Here is a 22,276-nt window from a genome sequence, read left to right on the forward strand (position 1 = left end):
TGAGGAGACCCTCTCTGTGGGAACGAACTGGTTGGTGGGAGGCTATTGGTGGCAGAAGACGGTCTCGGAGATACCCGGGTCCTATGCCATGGAGCACTTTACTGTGACTGTGTTGGAAGCCTGATTGGTACGGGTCAAGGTATTCCGTTTCCTCCAGGAATTGTGGGAGCTGTTGAGGCACTATAGTCTCAACAACCTTCGCGATGAAGCGAAGGTTGGAAATGGGACGATAGTTATTAAGTGAGTCTGGATCCAGGGAAGGCTTCATGAGGAGAGGTCAAACCACCGCCTCCTTAAGAGAGACGGGGAAGTTCCCCTCTCTCAACGAAGCGTTGACAATTGCCTGGATCCAGTCTCTAGTCACCTCTCTGGCAGCCAAAACCAACCAGGAGGGACAAGGGTCCAATAAGCAAGTGGAGGAACTAAGTTTGCCCCCAATCCTGTCCACTTCCTTGACAGAAACAGGATCAAACTCAATCCAGATATTATTCTCAAGACCCACCCTAGTCTCCTGATTGGATTCTGCCCAGTCAGAGTCCAATCCGATCCGGACCTGAGTGATTTTATCATGCAGAAACTGTACAAAATCCTCAGCTCTGCTCTGCAAAGGGTCTTCCCTCACTCCCTGATTGAGGAGGGAGCGAGTCACATGAAACAGGGCCACTGGGCGGTTTTCTGCAGATGCAATGAGGGTGGCAAAGTAGTGATGTTTTGCTGCTTCCATCGCCACTAGATAAGACCTAATATGGGTTCTTAACTGTGTTCGGTCAGATTCAGATCGGGAGGACCTCCAACTCTCCTCTAAGCGTCTTTTCCGACATTTCATTTCCCGGAGCTCCATGGAAAACCAAGGAGCAATCCGGGATCTGCGTCGGGTTAGAGGCCGCAAAGGTGCGATTCTGTCCAAGGCGTTGGTAGCCACCTGTTCCCAGGATGCCACCAGAGCCTCAGCTGAATCGCAGGATTGAGAGGTGGGGAATGTCCCAAGCTCCTTCAAGAACCTTTCTGGGTCCATCAGGCGCCTAGGGTGGAACCATTTTATGGGTCCTGTCTCCCAGCGGCCGGGGTTGACAGACTGAAAGTCTAGTCTAAGGAGGGAATGGTCAGTCCATGACAGGGGAGTGATGGAAAGTTCCCCCTTACCATGACCATTTATCCACTGCCCAGAGAGAAAAACCAGGTCGAGTGTGTGTCCTCCCCTATGAGTTGGGCCCTGAATAACCCGAGTCAGGTCCATGGCTGCCATGGAGGCCATGAACTCCCGGACTGTCTCAGATGACTCACTAATTGAAGGCAGATTAAAATCTCCCACAACTAAAAGGTTGGGGAGTTCAAGTGCCACCTCAGACAAGACATTGAGCAGTGCGGGCAGGGCTGTGGCAACATAGCTGGGAGATAGGTATGTGACCAACAAGCCCGACTGAACTCCAGGGTCCCACTTCAATAGAAGAGACTCACACCCGCCTATCTGAGGGACAGTGACCTCCCTAGGACTCAGACTTTCTCTAACAACTACTGCCACCCCCTCCCCTTCCCTGGTGTCGCAGCTGGTGCAGGACACGAAAGCCTGAGGGGCATAAATCAGAGAGAGGGATTCCCCCCACTTGCCCCAGCCAGGTTTCCGTGATACAGGCCAGGTCCGCACCCTCCTCATCAATAAAATCTCGTATGAGGAGAGCCTTATTCATCACGGACCTGGCATTCACATATATCAGACGGAAACCAGGGTCCTTCGCTCACATATCCCCAGGAAAGCAGGGTGAGCAGGAGGTATGGGAGCAAGTCACCATCCGAATGCATCTGGTGTGATGCTCCCCACCCCTACTTCGATTTCTTCTGCCCCTTCCCACCATCACAGGTATAGCTTGTCCCACCCTTCTCCGAGCATCTCCTACGACTCCCAACCTCCCCAACCCGCTGGGACTGTCAAAATGGCATGGCTGCTGATCCTTAAGACCCCCCCCAATCTAATTTTTATTATTAAAAACCACCCTCCTCCCGGAACCCCTTAAAATTAGATCTAAAAATCTATTTAAAAAACCCAGAGTTTCCGTTTTTTAGCGTACCACCTCTCGGGGTTCCAAAACCCATCATCAAGAGCAGCCTTCGATAGTTGAAAGGGCCAAACCTCCGAGAGGGGGGAGTCTCGCAGTGCAAGGAGCTCCGTAGTTGAATACATTAAAGAATAGTAATGAGCTGAGAGTGATGAAGGATCATTTTCTATTAAACGGTGTTAGAGATGGTAAAAACAGGTAGATTAAATAAGGGAGGAAAAGATGTTAAAGAGAAGACAATATGCTAAAAACATCAGAACATCGGGACATCATCGTCCTATCATGACAATGGTAAGTCTTGTGATTATAATAAGTCTATTCAATGGTGGGAAAAAAAGTCTCAAAGGCCGCCCTTTCAAGGTGACCCAAACCAGAGTCATAAGGTCAAATGAGAGATGGTCTGTCCCACCATAGTCCAAGACTCTCGGTGTCTGTGCCTCCTCCTGTTCTCACACCAGCGATAGCCAAGGCTTAGTTTAGAAAAAAGCAAGGTGTAGGCATAGGATGGAATAAATGATTGAATAATCAAATAATCCGTGTTGTGTTCTGAGCATGTTCTAGTAGATAGGCCCCCTGTTGGGATCCATTGTAACGTTGGTTGTTCCTATTGGTTAAGCCTCTGACAGCTGGGTATAAAAGAGCTGTCAGGCAGAGTTCGATGTTCTACGTGTTCTGCTTCTACTGAATTGTACTACGTGCTTCGTTGTGTTACTAAATAAATACTTACCGTTACAATCTGCTTCGATAATTCCTTGTCCTCACGAGAACACACCAATCTGGGTAACCCAGGGAGGACAAGTGGGTCAAATAATGGTAAAATAAGGCTGCAGATCAATCAAAAGTTGTAAATTTATGCTGAGTGGCCCTATTAGGCCTAACCCTAATAAGGGGGGGGAGCAGTTAAGGGAGAGACCAACCGTCATCCCCAACTGACAATTCTCAGTTCCTTCCCCATAAGCTTGATCTTCAGGCCATTCAGCCCATTAAGCCCCTTCCATGCTTCAGAAAAAAAGGGGGGGAGTGTCCAGATCCCTCAAAAACCCAGGGATCCTAGCGTTTGTAATGCTGCCCTCTTCTCCACCAACAACGGGGGCATCTTTGCAGCCAAGCCTCCAGGTACTGCCGCCATCCTCTAACCTCCTCCCCGAAAGTCAGCTGTTCCTCGGGCTCCATCCACGGCTCTATCGAGCCGGCAACACCTCGGCTCTCTGGGAGGGGGTCAAAGGATGGTTAACTGACCCCCGACACCTCTGAAAATGTCGAACATCACCTCCCTAAGCTCAGGGTTCACTGCGGAGCTGCCATTTTGGTTTGCTGCCCAATGGAATTGGGCAGCAAAATGCCAACTGGAGTATTCTATTCCAATAAAGGGCCTATTATAATTTTTGAGGATTGCTGCATCTTTTTTTGCTTCTCTATCCCAGATTCTTTCTGGAGGAAATTTTTCACCTTCTTTCTCCAGTTATACAAGGAACAGGCAGACCTCAAAGCCTAATAAGATTTGTCAGTTGCATAATCCAAGTTTGGTCTTTAACTGAAGTTTTGTCTCTTCCAACAGCCATAATTTTCAGAGTCTGTCAGTTTCCATAGATTAAATTTTATGCCAATAATACCCATATTTTCTGAATTTAGAGAAAGCAGAAATTGTGTAAATTCCCAAATCAGCTCTGAGGGCAGCAGCTGGAGTCCTTTTACCCACCCCAAGATCCTCCTCAGAGGCTGAGATTGGGTTGGTTCTGCTGGTGGTTTCTCTCTGGAGCCCCAAACATCAGATTGATGTAAGAACATGGGGGAAAACTGGGCCTCCTATACGTTAATAATTGGGGCTGAGGAAGCTGGAGAGCTATGAGGTTTTCATTTAAGCACCACTTTCACTCCTGCCCTTTCTCTAACTGAGCTCCTTGGATGATGAGGGAGCCAAGATTCAGGCTCAGAGCAAACTACTTACTACTTACTACAAACTACTTACTCAGGTAAGGAAAGGTGTTACTTGCTCTATTGGCTGACCATCTATGTCTATGATGTCATTTCACAAAGACCATAACTTTTGAACTTGCTTTATAAATTATCAGATAATAATTAAGACAAAAGAATCCAAGTCTATACAATCCAATGTGTAAGTATGATAATATCACATTATCTGTATAAATCAGTGTATTCCAATAGGAATTTAGCAGGCTAAACATGTGTACCTATAACAGAACTTAGAACATAATAAAAGGGTTGGAAGGGACCTTGGAGGTCCTCTAGTCCACCCCCCTGTTCAAGCAGGAAACCAGGCATAATAGCAGTAACTGTGAGAGGTTCCTGGAGTCTTAGAGGACAACCAATTAAATATGAGTCAAGAGTGTGCAGCAGCAGCCAAAAAAGTCAATGCAATCCTAAATTGCATTAACAGAGGGATACAATCAAGATCAAGAGAGGTACTAATACCACCCTATAAAGCCCTAGTAAGACAACACCTAGGATACTGCATCCAGTTTTGGTCACCACACTATAAAAAAGATGTTGAGACTCTAGAAAGAAGAGTAACCAAGAGGATTAGGGGATTGGAGCAGGGGTGGGTTCTAAATTTTTTTACTATCGGTTCTGTGGGCGTGGCTTATTTTGTGGGCGTGGCTTGGAGGTCACGTGACTGGGTGGGCATGGCTAGCTTGTCATCTGACCGGGTGGCCATGGCTATGTGTATAGGGACTACTCAGAGGGCTGAAAAAAGTCATTTCTGACAGGTCCTCACACTTATGACCATCCTCACATTCATGCCAGTGCAGCATTCTTAACAACCATGTCACTCATTTCACAACTGCTTCTCTTCACCATGGTGATAAGATAGGGCAAAAAAACGTAAAATGTGAGGACAGTCGTAAGTTCGAGGACTGGTCAAAAGTGCGAGGACCAGTCAGAAATAACTTTTTCAGTCCTCTGAGTAGTCCATATGCACAAAAGGATACAGCAATAGAGAGGGATGAAGGAAGGGAAGGGAAATTAGAGTAGGAGTGAGGGTAAAAGAGGGAGGAAGAGAGGAGGAGAAGAAGAGGGTGGGGGGAAGAGAAAGTAAGAAGGAAAGAAAAGAGAGAAGTGGTAGGTTTGAGGAGAAAGATTGTTGTACAATAAAAAAGATGAAAGGGAAGAAAGGCAACCCCAAACAAATTATAAAGATATTAAGATAAAGAATAAATTGTTAAACTTTAAAGAATAAAAGAGAACAAATATGAATAAATAGCAATAATTAGAAACACACATACATACAATGTATTTTTTTTGAACAGAGTATTTGGCCGGTTCACAAATTGAAACAGTGTTTTGTCATTTCAATTAAATTTACAATTTCTATATTTCCTTTTTGCCATATTTATTCCTCATCTATTTTTTTAAAAAAAACCAATATTACCCTTCATCCTCATCTCTAATCTTAATCAAATTCAATTTTTCCCTTCTATTCTATATCATACCCCTTCCCATTGGCATCTATTTTTATATCCATCCTCACATTGGTTAATTATGTAATATTACAGTTGTTTAATATAAATTCAACATTTTAATATAAATCAATTAGTTATATAACTACCTTTTTTGTATATTAATCAATATGAACATGAATATTCCAATTATTTCCATGCAATCCAATTTCTTACAAATCAATTAATTATATTTACCAATAATAATAAACCAAATAATTTCCCCCATATATTCCTCCAAACCACAACTTAACCATTTCTGCTTTCAACACAATATACAATTAATAGTATCTCAATTATTACAATTCCCTAGTTAAATAGAGCTTTTTTTCTTTTGTGTTTTAAAATCTTGAACTCTCCTCTTTTGCCCTAAATTTCCCGTTGTTCGCACCTACCTTTTTTGGTGAGGAAAAAGAAAAGAAATCTGCCTCTGCCTAATTTTCCAACATAACAGCCAACACCCTGCTTTACTTTAAATTTCGTTTTCAGCTTGATTTGCATAAGGAGAAAAAAAAATCTGCTCCAGCAATTTAGCTCTTTGCAGCAAGCAGCTGAGCCCTGCCCAAAACAGCTGAGAGCAAATCAGCTGAGAGTCGGGAGGCCGATCTAATCAACGGGCTAATTAGCCTATGCTGAAGCTGAAAGGAGTTGTTTTTTCTTGCTGTTTGCTTGCAAGGAGGTAACTGCTGTGAGGCACAGGCCAAAGGGTGGGGGCCACCCCCCTTGCTGCTTAGTGCCCCCTGCCGCCCCCTTGCCTCTTATCGCCCCCCCCTAAGGCATGGTACCGACCACTTTGGGAACCATTGGCTTAACTACTTAACTACGGTTCTACCGAAGTAGAATCCCACCACTGGGTCTACCCATTTATTTTTGCAGACACCGGTCTACTCATTTGTTTTCTTTTAACACTGATCAGCTGTAGGGCGGCCCTTTGAAGCCCCCGGCAAGAGTTTAAACAGTTTTTTTCCCTCTAGCCATCAGCTGGGACTCAGGAGGCAGCAATAGATTGGGAGTGGGGCCAAATAGAAGGTAAGAATAACGTGGGGTGAGTGGGTGGGTGGGTGGACAGGCAGGGGGGGAGAACCAGTTCGGTGATGTCATATTGTCACTGCTACCGGCTCGCGGGAACTGGGTCAAACCAGGAGGAACCCACCACTGGACTGGAGGCTAAAACATATGGTGAACAGTTTCAGGAACTGGGCATGGCTGGTCTAGTGAAGAGAAGGACCAGGGGAGACATGATAGCAGTCTTCCAATATTTGACGGGCTGCCACAGAGAGGAGGGGGTCAAGCTATTTTCCAAAGCACCCAAAGGCCGGACAAAGGCCGGAGAAGGAATAATGGATGGAAACTGAACAAGGAGAGATTCAACCTGGAAATAAAGAGATAAAGTTGCCTTCAGAAATTGTGGGAGCTTCATCACTGGAAGCTTTCAAGAAGAGACTGGACCGTCATCTGTCAGAAATGGTGTAGGGTCTGCTTGGACTAGATGACCTAAAAGGTCCCTTCCAACTCTCTTAATCTATATCAATCTATATTATTCCAGACAAGTCGTTTCTTAAAAGCCTCCAGTGATGGCTCCACAATTTCTGAAGGGGAGACATTCCATTTCTCACCATTAGGAAATTTCTCCTTAGTTCTAGTTGTTTCTCTCCTTTATTAGTTTCCCTCCTTTGTTTCTTGTCTTGCTTTGTAGTACTTTGGAAAATTGGTTGACCTCTTCTTCTTTGTGGCAGCCCCTCAATTTTTGGTACAAAAGAGAAATTCATGTCCGGTTATATTATAAATTAAGTAATCAAATTGAAACAGATTTGGAAAAATGGAAAAATTTACAATTATCTTTAATGGGGAGAATAGTGTTAATCAAAATGAATGTATTGCCAAGATTGTTGTTTCTTTTTCAAACAATTCCAATAAAGTTGGAGAAAAAATACTTTGACAGTTTGAATAAAATGGCTTAGGCCCGGGGTACTTACAGGACCATCTCTCGCCTTCCTCCTATCGTCCTCTGCGCTCCCACAGAGTTGGCCTCCTCAGGGTGCTGTCGGCCAAACAATGTCGGCTGGCGGCCCCCAGGGGGAGGGCTTTCTCTGTCGGAGCGCCGACCCTCTGGAACAGTCTGCCCACCGAGCTCAGGATGGCCCCCGACTTCCTCTCCTTTCGCCGCGGACTAAAGACGTGGCTGTTCCAGCAATAATCTGATCGAGGGGTTGTATAATTTTATAATTTTAATATGGTTTTAATGGGGGTTTTTATTTTATTTTAATTTCTACACTGTGATTTGTATTGATGATTGTTGTATGCAAGCCGCCCTGAGTCCTTCAGGAGAATGGCGGCATATAAATCACAATAATTAATAAATAAATAAATAAATAAATAAATAAATAAATAAATAAATAAATAAATAAATTGATGTAAATACATATGGCAAGGGAAAAAAGCGAGAATTAACCTTAAATTGCTTCAAGACTCCAGGTTTAGAGGAGGATTTGGTCTACCAAATTGGGAATTGTATCATCAAGCGGCAAACTTGGATTACTTAACTTGGATTAAAGAATGGATCTTATTGAGAAATACAAAACTATTGACTTTGGAAGAACGTGACTTACAACTAGGATGGCATGCTTTCTTATGGTATGGAAAAAATCAGATTCATGAATATTTCCAGAGACATTGTGTAAGGAATGGCTTGTTGGTAGTATGGGAAAGAATGAAAGAAAAACATTATATGGAAGTACCAATGTGGCTTTCAACAATAGAAGCGTTGACACATCCAAATATGATTAACATGGACAAGATTGTAAGATATAAAGACATTTTAACAGAGAAGGGAGAATTAAAACAGAAACAAGACTTAGAAAAACAAGGGATTGAGACTGACTGGTATTCATGGCTGCAGATACAATCAAGATATGATAAAGACTTGAAACAATACGGTTTTAATTTGGGGGAATCAGAGTTGGATCAGATAATGACTGGAAAAGATGAAAAAATGATTAAAAGACTGTATAATTATTTGTTGCAAATTAGGTTGGAAGATGATGAGGTAAAAGAGACAATTATAACATGGGTGAAAAATTTTGGATATGCAATAGAGTTAGAGAAATGGCAACAACTATGGGAAGGGAATTATAAATTGACAATGGCAACTGCATATAAGAAAATCTTTATATGCAGTTTATAAGAATTATAAATTGACAAAGGGCAACTGCATATAAAGAAAATCACCAGGCAAAGGGCCTGGTGGCTCAGCAGACTAAAGCATTGTGATTAACATCAGCTGTCTGCAATTACTGCAAGTTCAAATCTCACCAGGCTCAAGGTTAACTCAGCCTTCAATCCTTTCTAAGGTAGGTAAAATGAGGACCCAGTTTGTGGGGGAAATAAGCTGACTTTGTATAAATATACAAAAGAATGAAGGCTATTGCTTAGAGCATTGTAAGCCGCCCTGAGTCTCCGGAGAAGGGTGGTATATAAATCAAATTTTTTTTAAAAATCTATATAAAATGGTTTATAGGTGGCATATGCCAGCAGAAAGATTAGCAAAGATGTTTAAGGATAAATCAGCCAAACGTTGGAAATGTTTGCATTTGCCAGAATCATACTATCATATGTGGTGGTCATGTTTAGAAGCAAAAAATTATTGGTCTAGAATACAGAAATGGTTGGAAGAAATATTACATGAATCTATAGAATAAAAACCAGAGGTTTTTTTATTGGGTATTCTCCCAGAGAGAGATAGTAAAGAAGATGTGTATTTAACTATACATATAATAATAGCAGCAAGAATTGTGTTTGCACAAAATTGGAAGACAGAAAAAAATCCGTCAGAAGGTGAAGTAATAAAAAAGATTTTATACTGTGCGGAAATGAATAGATTAAGAATAAGAGATAAAGAGGAATCAGTGTATTTCAAGATTTTATATATGGTTAGAAAAGAAATATGAAGATAAGAGGATAGATAAATGATTTAGATAATAGAAAGTTAAACGAGGGAGAGGATAAAAAAGAAATAGAAACCCAGATGACAACAGAGTAAATGAAAAAGGGGGATGGGAAGGGGAAAAGAAAGAAGATAATAAGAATAAGTGTACAATTCTGATGATAAATACTGATAGAATAAATCTGAAAAGAAATTGAAAGAAAGTATATACTATTAGAATACAGGAGTTGTTCGGATACCAAAGGAGAATATTCCACAGCAAAGAAGGTAGAAAGGAGAGAGGAGGAGAAGGTAGGAAGAGGAGAGGGAAGGAGAGGAATGGAAGAAAGGGAAAAGGAGAGGAAGGAAGGGGAGGGATAGGAGTAGGAGAGAAGGTGAGTAGGGGGAAAAGAAGAGAGGGGTGGGGGAAAGGAAGGGGAAGTAGGATGAGGTAGGAGAGGAGGAAGGAGAAAGTAGGAGAGGAGAGGGAAGGAGAGGAATGGAAGAAAGGGAAAAGGAGAGGAAGGAAGGGGAGGGATAGGAGTAGGAGAGAAGGTGAGTAGGGGGAAAAAAAGAGGGGGTGGGGGAAAGGAAGGGGAAGAGGAGAAGAAGAAGAAGGGTTGAGAGAAGAAAGGGTAGAAGAGCAACTCCGAATGTAATTAAAATGCCTTATTTTAATGCTTTCTTTAAGGAAAACATGTATATGTAGGATTAATTATGTTTAAGAAAATGTACATTTTATATTATGTGTATAAAAAATAAAACTGAAAAACTTTCCCAATTTTTTTTTTTTTTTGGTAACTACGCTAGATATACCCAATTCCTGCAACTGTTCCTCATATGTTTTAGTCTCCAGGCCTCGTCTTTTCCGCACTCTTTCCAGAGTCTCTACATCTTTTTTATAATATGGAGACTAAAACTGGATGCACTATTCCAAGTGTGGTCTTGCTAAGGCATTATAAAGCTGTACAAATAATTCATGTGATCTTGATTTTATCCCTCTGTTAACGCAGCCTAGGACTGAATTAGCTTTTTTGGCTGCTGCCACATGTAGGGATGGAAGAATTAATTTGGGCAGAATGCAGCAAACTGCTTCCGTTTCTGGTGTCATGTATCTTCTTCCTGGATGATCTCATTCTGGCTCTGGTCTGTGTTATCTGACCTTCCTTCTGAGTGGGGGAACAGGGAGGAGGATTTTCCAATTAGAACGCTGTTGCTGTCCTGCCTTTTATCTGCCTGTGTAAAACTGTATAAAAAATAAAGCTCTCTGCGAGAACGGGAGAAACATCTTTAATCAGAGCAAATGCCTGGCCTCTGATTTTCTATAGCCACATATTGCTGGCTCATATTTAAGTGATTCTCCACTAGGACTCCAAGATCCCTCTCACAGTTACTGCTATGGAGACAGGTTTCACCTCATCCGCAAGTGGACATTTGGATTTTCTAGCCTAAGTCTAAAACATTACTTTTCTCTACAATGAATTTCATTTAGTTAAATAAGCCCAGGGTTCAAGTATATCTAGGTTTTAAAGTTTGATACTGATTTTTAATTGAATATGTTTTAAATTATGGGCCAAATTTCATTTAATTATTTTTAAAATTATTTTAACTTTTGTGTACAAATGTTTTTATTTTGGCTGTTCACCGCCCTGAATCCGAAAGGAAAAGGGCAGTATATAAATCTAATAAAAGATAAAGATAAAGAAAGATATCTGGATCTTGACCCTATTTTGATGTTGGCTATTCCTGCCACTTTAGTGTTGTCTTCAAATTTGATGATTTCCCCATTTCTCCCCTCATCCAATCATTCATGAAGATGTTGAAGAGAACTGGGCCTAAAATGGAACCTTGGGGTCCCCCACTGCCTGTTTCCCTCCATGCAGACGTAGTTCCATTGAGGACCACAGGCTGACTCCATCTGGAGGTGATGCTGTCTATCCCACATATCTTTAGCTTACCAAGAAATAGTCTTTGGTTTACTTTGTCAAAGCCTTTCTGAAATCCAAGTACTATATACTACATGCACTGCATTTCACTGGTCCCCTAATTTAATAATTTTAGTCAAAAAACGAAATAACATTTATTTATGATCTGTTTTTTGATCCTGCATTAGTCCTAGTAAGTCATTCATATCTAGACTGAATAACAAGGGTTCAAATATTTCCCTTCCCCCTTGGTAAGCATAGATCCTTCTTCTCATGGCCCCATTGAGACCAAACCTCAATTTTCTGTTTATTGAGTCAAATGCTACACTAAAATCTAGAAAGCGTCAAACCTTGTTTTACCTCACTGATATAGATTAGATATTTCAAGACAAACTTGTTGCCAATATTAGATTATTAACTTATGCATTATTTCTTACAAAATCTATATAGCATTTAACTCTACCTAAAACCTTCTACAAGAAATGAATTTTTCTGGCTTCCGGTTTGGTTTCCGTTGTCGCCAGACGGTTTTTCGGGACCGCCAGCCTCATCGCCCATAAAGAGCCGTCTGTACAGCTGAGAGATGGCTTGAAAAACTCCGTCTCATTGAGGAGACGTGAGAGAGACCCGGCGAGAACAGGTAGAGCCCTCTGCGAACTCCCCAGAGTTTTTTTTTACTCTTGGGGAGGAAGCAGAATGTGGCTCCCTATCCAGCTCGCCGCTGCTCCGGGCTTCGGGGGAACTCTGCACTTTGCAGAGCCAGGCGATGGGACCAACCCAATCAATGAAAACTAACAGATTGTCTGAACAAGCAGGATGAAATCTGGACCTGGGACTCTAAATTGCAAGTATTTCTAACAACCCTATGAGTGATTTTAAAAGTGAAGAAAGAGTGAAATGGGAGAAAAAAAAGAAAGTTTAAAATGGCGACTGGCTGAGGCTTGAGAAGAAAGCTGAAAACGAAAGTCCTTCCGTTTGAATAGTTTAATACGTTACAAAGTATCTGAAACAATAGCGCTGGCTGGATGTGAAGAGAAAAATTCCTATTTCATGCTTCTTCCTTCTTAGAGACTTGATATTGATATTGTTTGGAGAGAAGTCTTTTTCTTTAAAAAGAGTCTGTTTGTGTGGCAGGATGGCGTTAAAACTGACAAAGCCAGACAACCAAGCTGTGAGGGGGGGGCTCCCCCATTTACAAATCACATGAACAAGTTTTGAGCTTGCAGATGCAGAAGAATGGCTTTAAAGACCTAAAGGAATTTGTTTTGGAGGAGATGGCAAGACATGATGAGATTGTGAACCAGAATCTTGAGAAATTTAGACAGGAAATTAAAGAGTTGGTACAACAAAAGTATGATAACCTGAAGCGATATATTGTAACAGCTTTGAAAAGCTTTTCAGAAATAATTATAAAGATGGATAAAGATATCAACTTAGAAATAGAGTCTAAAATGAAGGAAGCTGATTATAAGATTCATAATTTGGATAATAAAATACAAAGAATTGAAAATGATTTAACAATGATTCAAGAAAATAGCTCAGAAGTAGAGCTAAAAATAAAGGAAGCTGACTACAAGACTTACAATGCAGATAATATAAAACAAAGGATTGAAAATGAAGTCATAATGATGCAATTCAGACTTATGGAATTTGTGGTCAGAATTAGGGGAATACAGGAAGATAAAAGAGAAGATTTGAGAAAGATGTCTGCTGAAGTTCTGGCTGGGATTTTAAAGGTTAGTCCTGAAGAGGTATCCTGTAAGATTGATAAGGCCTACAGAGCAAATTCTTGGGTGGCAAAGCAAAGGCAGTTGCCTAGAGATGTGGTGATTTACTTTACCGATAAAGGAATAAGAAATGATATTGTGCAAAAGTCTTTTAACTCCACTCTTGAAATGTATGGAAGGAAGATTTGGATATTTAAAGAGCTACTGCCCAAGATGCTAAAAGATAGAAAGCATTTTAGTTTTTTAGTGACTGAGCTAAAGAAACAAAACATCCCATTTAGGTGGGATGCTCCAGTTGGAATAATATTGAGATATCAAGGAGAAAGATACCAACTAAATACGGTTGAAAAAGCGGAAGAATTTTATTATAAGGTCATTAAAATGGACTCAACATCTCCATGTATAACACACGAGGGGAATAAAGAAAAGCAAAATCAACAAGAGATTGAAACCCAGGCTAAGCAGATGGAGGCGGAGGTAATGGAAAAACAACAAGTTACAGAGGCTTTTGTGGATGAGCCGCTTATGGATTCTCCTTCAGAGGTTGTAGTTGGATTACCTATAAATACAAGAGAGGCGGCTTTGGATTCTAATGTGATGATTTATCAAGTTACAGACCAGCACGGAAATCAATCAGTTGATATACAACTCCTAGAAAGGCAACCAGGATGGAGATCTAAGCCACAAAAAGTTAAGAAAAGAAGAAGCAGGTCCTACAAAAATAAAATTTTTTAGATTAAACAACAGTGTAATGCCAGTTACTTAAGAGACGATTAAAAACATGAAAATATAGCTGAGGCAAAGTATTGGTTTATACTATCTTGAGGAGAGTGACAGATCTCTGCAGTGCTGTGTTTCTGGGATGTGGAAGATGGCCTTTAACTGAGTGGATTGGAACTTTCTATTTTGGACTTTTTGACAAATGGATTACGTTTATGCTGAGCTATAAGGCAAAGAGAACTATGGGACTGGGGCATGCAGAAGATCTGGTTGTTACCCTAATACGGTGGTTGCAATTAATAATCTAGATGAAAGACATTACAGAAGACACTATATGGAATATAAATATTAAGTCACTCGGGTGGTTTTTTATATACGAAAACATTTATTATTGATGGGGGCAGATGGTAATTGAAGATACTGAACATACTGTTGGAACTAGAATTTGATGTTACCCTAACATGGGTGATGGAATTAACAATCCAGCTGAAAGACATTACAGAAGATACCATATGGATTACAAGCTTAAAGTCATTTGAGGATTTTATCTATATATGGAAATATTTTTTAGTGGTGTGGGCAGAACAAAGATATTGAAAATATTATGTATGGTAGACCTGCAGGAAAGTGGGTGGAGATAGGCTAGCTTACTGATTGTTTAGTTTAGGAAAAGGGATGTTATGTTATATTAATATACGTAAAAGATTTGAATTAAGAGATATATGTATGGGGGAGGAGGAAATGGGTAGATTATGAGTTGAATAAATGCCAAATTAGGATTTATTATATAATTTTATAGTTGAATGTTGCTTTGAAATGTATAGTATAAGGGGGATATAATAATATTGTTAGAAAGAAAGGGTCAGCATATGGGGGGTGGAGTAAAAAGGATTGTAAAGTATTATATAATCTGTTATTAATTTGGGTTTTATTTTGGAGAAGCCACAGGGGGAGGGGAGGGGGAGGGGGGGTTAGGGAGGAGGGGGGGGAAAGGGGGGAAAATCTGTATTTGAAAAACTTTTTCAATTAAAAAAAAATCTTTTTTTTTAGCCAACAGACTAATGCCAGTTACTTAAGAGACGATTAAATATAATAAGCGGGATTTATAGAAGGCTGATACATGAAAATATAGCTGAGGCAAATGATTGACTTATACTATTTTGAGAAGAATAACAGATCTCTGCAGTGCTGGTGTTTTTGGGATGTGGAAGATGGCCTTTGATTGAGCGGATTGGAACTTTCTATTTTGGATTCTTTGAAAAATGGATTACGTATATGTTGAGTTATAAGGCAAGAGAACTATGGAATTGGGGCATGCAGAAGATCTGGTTGTTACCCTAACGTGGTGGTTGGAATTAATAATCTAGACAAAAGACACTACAGAAGATACTACATGGAATATAAATATAAAGTCACTCAGGTGGTTTTTTATATATGAAAACATTTATTATTGATGGGGGCAGATGATAATTGAAGATACTGAATATACTGTTGGAAGCAGAACTTGATGTTACCCTGGGCGATGGGCGATGGAATTAATAATCCAGTTGAAAGACATTACAGAAGATACTATTTATTTTATTTATTTATTTTATTTTGAATTTGTATACCGCCCTTCTCCCTGAGGACTCAGGGCGGTGAACAGCCAAGTAAAAACATCAAGTACAAATATTAAAATACAGTTAAAATATACATATATAAATTTGGCCCCATTAATTAAAAACAATAAACAAAACACTTAAAAACACTTAAAAAATTAGGCCAGTCCGGCTTGCTGGAAAAGGAAGGTTTTAAGGGCACGGCGGAAGGCACTGAGGTCTTGGATTCTCCTTATCTCTGGAGCCAATTGATTCCAGAGGGTAGGTGCCCCCACAGAGAAGGCCCTCCCCCGGGGGTCACCAGCCTGCACTGTTTGGCTGATGGCACTCCGAGGAGGCCCTCTCTGTGGGAGCGCACGGGTCGATGGGAGATCGTCGGTGGCAGCAGGCGGTCTCGAAGATAGCTAGGCCCTATGCCATGGAGCGCTTTAAAGGTGATAACCAACACCTTGAAGCGCACCCGGAAGACCACTGGGAGCCAGTGCAGCTCGCGCAGGAGCGGTGTTACATGGGAGCGCCAGGCTGCTCCCGTCACTACCCGCGCTGCTGCATTCTGGACCAGTTGGAGCCTCCGGGTGCTCTTCAAGGGGAGCCCCATGTAGAGAGCATTGCAGTAGTCAAGGCGAGAGGTGACGAGGGCATGAGTGACTGTGCACAGGGAATCCCGATCAAGAAAGGGCCGCAACTGGCGGATCAGGCGAACCTGACAAAAGGTCCCCCTGGTTACAGCCGTCAGATGTTCCTCCAAGGACAGCTGCCTATCCAGGAGGACTCCCAGATTGCGAGCCCTCTCTGTGGGGGCCAACGACTCGCCCCCAATAGTCAGTGATGGAGTCAACTGACTATATCGGGATGCCGGGAGCCACAGCCACTCAGTCTTGGAAGGGTTGAGCCTGAGCCTGTTCCTCCCCATCCAGATCCGCACAGCCTCCAGGCACTGGGACATCACTTCAAGGGCATCGTTGGGGTGGCCTGGGGTGGAGATGTACAGCTGGGTGTCATCAGCGTACTGGTGGTATCTCACCCCAAAGCCACGGATGATCGCGCCCAGCGGCTTCACATAAATGTTGAACAGGAGGGGTGAGAGGACCGACCCCTGAGGCACTCCACATATAAGAGGCCTTGAGGTCGACCTCTGCCCCCCTGCCAACACGAACTGCGACCGGTCGGAGAGAAAGGAGGAGAACCACTGTAATACAGTGCCCCCCATCCCCAACTCTTCCAACCGGTGCAGCATGATACCATGGTCGATGGTATCAAAAGCCGCTGAGAGGTCTAACAGGACCAGAACAGAGGAACAACCCCTGTCCCGAGCCCTCCAGAGATCATCAACCAACGCGACCAATGCCGTTTCCGTGCTGTGTCCAGGCCTGAAACCCGACTGGAACGGATCTAGATAGGATGTTTCCTCCAAGAATTGTGGAAACTGTCGCGCAACCACACTCTCAACAACCTTTGCCAGGAAGCAAAGGTTGGAGACAGGACGATAGTTGGCCAATATTGCCGGATCCAGGGACGGCTTCTTGAGGAGAGGCCTCACCACCGCTTCTTTCAAGGCGGCGGGGAAGTGACCCTCACTCAACGAAGCGTTGATAACACCCTGGAGCCAGCCTCGTGTAACCTCCCGGGAGGCCAGTACCAACCAGGAGGGACACGGGTCCAGTAAACATGTGGCCGCACTAAGTCTCCCCAAAATCCTGTCCACATCATCCGGAGTCACAGCATCAAACTCCTCCCAGGTAACATTCTCAAGACTATTCCTCGTCACCCTGCCCTGATCTACCCAGTCAGAGTCCAAATCCCCCCGGATCTGAGCGATTTTGTCATACAGGTATTGTCCAAAATCCTCCGCCCTGCCTTCCAAGGGATCCTCCCGCGCTCCCGGATGGAGCAGGGAGCGGGTTACCCTGAACAGGGCGGCCGGACGATTCCCTGATGACGCAATAGAGGCGGAAAAGTAGTTAAACTTTGCCGTCTTTATCGCCACTAGGTAGGTCTTAATATGCAACCTTACCAGTGTTCGGTCAGATTCAGCGAGACTGGCCCTCCAACTGCTCTCTAGGCGTCTTTTCCGGCGTTTCATCTCCCTCAGCTCCTCGGTGAACCAAGGAGCCGCGAGGGATCAACACCGGGTCAGAGGCCGCAAAGGCACGACTCGATCCAAGGCCCCACCAGCCGCCCGATCCCAGGCGGCTACCAGGTCCACGGCCGAGTCGTGTGCCAGATCTTCAGGAATTGGCCCAAGCTCCGTCTGGAACCTATCAGGATCCATCAGGCGCCTGGGGTGGATCCATCTAATTGGGTCCGCCTCCCTGCGGCGGGGTGTAGCGGTTCAAAGGTCCAGACGAAGGAGTGAGTGATCTGACCATGACAAGGGTTTCATGTCTATATCCCCTATAATAAGACCACTCAACCACTGGCCAGAGACAAAAATCAGGTCCAGCGTGTGTCCCCCCCTGTGAGTGGGGCCATGAACTAACTGGGTCAGGTCCATGGCCGTCATGGAAGCCATGAACTCCCGAGCCATCTCCGACATTTCACCAACAGACGGCAGATTGAAATCACCCATGACCATAAGCCTGGGTGTATCAACTGCCACCGTGGCTATCACGTCGAGTAGCTCGGGCAGGGCCGTTGCCACGCGGCAGGGAGCCAGGTACGTAAGCAGCAAGCCCATCTGAACCCCATGACCCCATCTCACAAAGAGGGACTCACATCCGGCAATCTGTGGCACAGTGGTCTCCCTCGGACCCAGACCTTCGTTAATAATAACCGCCACCCCCCCGCCCCTCCCCTGGGCCCTCGGCTGATGGAATGCTCTGAAGCCTGGTGGACACATCTCAACCAGAGGGACCCCTCCCTCCGGGCCCAACCAGGTCTCCGTAATACCCGCCAGGTCCGCTCCCCCCTCTTGAATAAGATCGTAAATGAGGGGGGCCTTATTTACCATGGACCTGGCGTTGCACAGCATCAGCCGGAGGCCCAGGTCCTGAGTATCTGAGCCACCTAGTATCCAAGGGGAGCCTTGAGGACTATATGGATTACAAACTTAAAGTCATTTGAGGATTTTATCTATATATGGAAATATCTTTTAGTGGTGTGGGCAGAAGAACAAAGATATAAAAAATATTATGTATGGTAGACCTGTAGGAAAGTGGGTGGAGATAGGTTAGCTTACTGATTGTTTAGTTTAGGTAAAGTGATGTTATGTTCAGATATTAATATACGTAAAAGATTTGAATTAAGAGATATATGTATGGGGGTGGAGGAAATGGGTAGATTATGAGTTGAATAAATGCCAAATTAGGATTTATTATATAATTGTATAGCTGAAAGTTGCTTTGAAATGTATAGTATAGGGGGGATATAATAATAATGTTAGAAAGAAATGGTTAGCATATGGGGGGTGGTGTAAAAGGATGGTAAGGATTATTATAAAAGGATTATATAATGTGATATCAATTTGGATTTTATTTTGGAGAAGCCATGGGGGGAGGGGAGGGGGAGGGGGGAGGGAGGAGGGGGGGAAAGGGGGAAAAATCTGTATTTGAAAAACTTTTTCAATAAAAAAAAAAGAAATGAATTTTTCTCAAGTTTAACTAAGAGGATCATGGCATAAATTTTAGCAACAATATCTGCTAGTCTATTTGGTCTATAATTGCTAGAGTAATTTTTATTCCACTTTTTAGATGGAAAAAATGCTACTATTGCCAATTTCAATCCAACTGGATAGGGCAGGCATTATTGATCTGTGAAAATGAAGATGCCAATAGATGCCCAACAACCAGGGATATTTTTTGATCAGTTAAATTCTAGTTCTTAGAATATCTTCTCCAGGGAATGTATTGCTTGTATTTCAGGCCTTTTATGATTAATCTCATCATGAACATAATGGGGTAAAATATTGATGTTTTTGCTAATATGGAGAAAGCAGCTCTTGAATTCCATGGAGAAGACATGATTGCATCTATTGCTCATCCACCACCACCCATCCCTCACTTTACCAAATCGAGAAACAAACACACAAACCTGTGGGACTTTGTAGGTGCCTCCTAATGTTGACATCTGGATGGAGATGGCCCTACTGGCTCCATCAAGAAGAGCCAGGAGGTTCTCCTTCCTTCCACAGCTGTAGTTGGGGACATTGGCTTCTCCAGTGGAGAGAATATCCAGCAAGGCATCTGAAGTGCGGAAAGTGCTCAAATAGTTGTTATGGGTGTTGTAGCCAAGTGTGAGATTGTGCAAGAGATGGGAATTCTTGTTGACCAGTTGAATGTTGAAAATGTATAGTAAGCAATGAACAAATTCGTAATCAGTCCTATTGAAAAAAAAGTTATTATAATCAACAGCCAGAACAAATACTTTTGTTATATGTAATATATATAATCCTCCACAAGCCTACTGAGCCTTAAATCAACATTGATCCAAAAGCAATGATCAGTTACACAAATATGGAAATGGGCTGAGGTACAGCAACTACAACTGATTCCACCACTACTTTAAATAAAATTCATTATTCAAGTGATAAATTAAGGACTGAACTGAAGGAGGAAAATAATCTGCAGCCCTTTCATCTTTTTTTCAGACCCATTTTTGAGTCTCTTTCACAAAATCGGACCAAAGAGAAAAGCCATGGAAATCAAAATCATTCAGGAAATTAGACATATTCCCCAATATAGGAATAAATGGGGAAAAAATAGAAAAGAAGGAGAGTGTTAGAATGGAGGGAGTGCAACTCCATCACCCTGAATGACTTACGGATCATGGAAAACAAACTGAAGAGAAGGAGCCAGGTTGAAAAGCAACTTTGCATGCAATCTTTCCGTTCCAGTGGTGACTATATTGATTACATGGTCTCCTGGTCTGTAGTAACTCCATGGTTTTCCATCCTGGTTCTCCAATCTCAGCGGGCATTTCATTCTCAGCTTCCCAGAGACTGGATGGGACAAAAGCAGCATCAGAAGCAGAAGCAGGAGGTCCATCATTCATGGCGTGAATCAATGAATCCCTTTCCTGTTTCTAAAGAAGAATTGGAAGAATCAAAGGACTCTCACAAGGTGGAACATCCCATTGCTTTTTCTCAACACAGAGAAACCTTCAGCTTCACCTGGAAAGGAGAGAGACGTAGATTCAAGAGCACAGAGTCTTCCTGTCCCAAACCTCCATATTTCTCTGCCCAAAGTCTCCCCTGGAGGATTCGGCCAAAGAGCAGAGCTGAAACTTTTACCATAATTCTCCCTCTCAGGAGGGATCCTGGATAATTCAAGTAGTTCTTGGACTGGGAGATTCTTGGGAAATTCTCTGGAGGGAAATGAAAGGGAAATAATCCTCATGTGATTCATAATAACAGGGGCAGAGATGGAATTAAATCAGTCATCTAGAATTGAGACGTTTGGGAGCTCATGCTTCAAAGTGGCCCCAGAGGGAATACACAGCACCTGTGGCTGAAGAAATGTGACATTTCCCCCCAAAAGACTTGGAGTTAGGAGGGAGGCTCCTCTAGATTCCCTTTGGCAGCCCTTAAGATAGCTATAGGGACCCCATCCATAACAGGCTGTCTACCTGGGAAGATCCAGGCCTCTTGGGTAAAAAGGCGAAATGGGATCTTTGGGCTCTCTGGATACAACTGGATCCCCCCCACACTGGATCCCGTCTAAAAGAGGGTCCTGTGATTTGGGGCTCAGCTCCATTGGGCTATTAGAAATGGTGTCTGCATTTAAAAATCCAGGCAGAGAATTTCTCCCCTTTCTCTGCCCTTAAAAACCATCAAACGAGACTTTGGAGCCCAGAAAAAAAGGTCTGGACCTGAGCAGCAGAAACACAGGGAGCTGAGAGAGGGATGTCGCCACAACAACAGCAACACACACACACACACACACACACCAGCACCTCAACACAAAGGGAATCGAACTGGAGGCTGAGCAAGAGCTGCATCAGTGAGTCTTGCTCAGTCCTCTAGCTGAGTTGAGCTTCCATAGGAAGAGGCAGTCTACCACAGAAGAGCCAGGCCTTCTGGGCCAAAAGGGGAGAAATTAGGAGGGTCTTGGGGGTCTTGGGGTGGCCTTGGGCTGGGTAGAAAAGGTGGAGGAGGGGAGCTTTGATAGGATCCCAAGGGAGGCCTCTCATCTCCTTGGGGTTCTACTGGCTGGATGATGTCATCCCTCCAGCTCAACTGTCAGTCAACTGTCAATCATCTGAGAGAAGATGGCTTTCATAGTCTTCTGGGCTCTTCCCAATTGTGTAGCCAACTTCTGAGAGGGCTGGGAAATTTCAGGGGTGGGAACAGCCGTTTCTTGTCTTCTTAGGAAAGGGAAACTGTCCACAACGGTTTTTTCAGGACAGTTTTATCTTTAATCCTTTATTGGCACTAAGAGCCTCGTTTGATTACTTTCCATATGATGAGGATCACACAGCATCTTTAACCAGTGGTGGGATTCAAATTTTTTAACAACCGGTTCTGTGGGTGTGGCTTATTTGGGGGGCGTGGCTTGGTGGTCATGTGACCAGCTGTGTGTAGCTAGTTGGTCATGTGACTGGGTGGGCATGGCTATGTGCATAGGGACTACTCAGAGGGCTGAAAAAAGTGACTTCTGACCGGTCCTCTCACTATTCACCGGTCCTCGTACTTACGACTGTTCACACATTTATGCCCGTTGCAGCATTCTTTTTTTTTTTTAATCTTATACATCCAACAAACATTAAATCAACGCGAGAAGGAAATAAACTTGTCCCATTACATATATAGGATAACCTACAAAAGTCTATTACATATACCAATTGACATGCTTATCCAATACCTCTATTTGTAGCTCGATTTGACATCCAATTATACCATTGATTCCAAGATATATAATAATCTGTGTCCCCCCGTC

The 22,276-nt window shown here is 42.9% G+C and overlaps 1 protein-coding gene across 1 annotated transcript in view; it reads left to right on the forward strand.

Moving 5' to 3' along the window:
- The first annotated feature begins 1,668 nt into the window (after positions 1 to 1,668).
- The window catches only part of LOC148111932 (vomeronasal type-2 receptor 26-like), a 42,253-nt gene continuing 21,645 nt past the window's right edge, over positions 1,669 to 22,276 (forward strand). The window contains exons 1-2 of the mRNA XM_087879406.1: positions 1,669 to 1,759; positions 3,060 to 3,170. Of these exons, the coding sequence (XP_087735532.1) occupies positions 1,669 to 1,759; positions 3,060 to 3,170 (202 nt within the window). The remainder of the gene's footprint in view (positions 1,760 to 3,059; positions 3,171 to 22,276) is intronic.

The sequence above is a fragment of the Pantherophis guttatus genome, chromosome 15 (assembly GCF_059756535.1).
Source record: "Pantherophis guttatus breed Tessera chromosome 15, ASM5975653v1, whole genome shotgun sequence".
Taxonomy (NCBI): Eukaryota; Metazoa; Chordata; class Lepidosauria; order Squamata; family Colubridae; genus Pantherophis; species Pantherophis guttatus.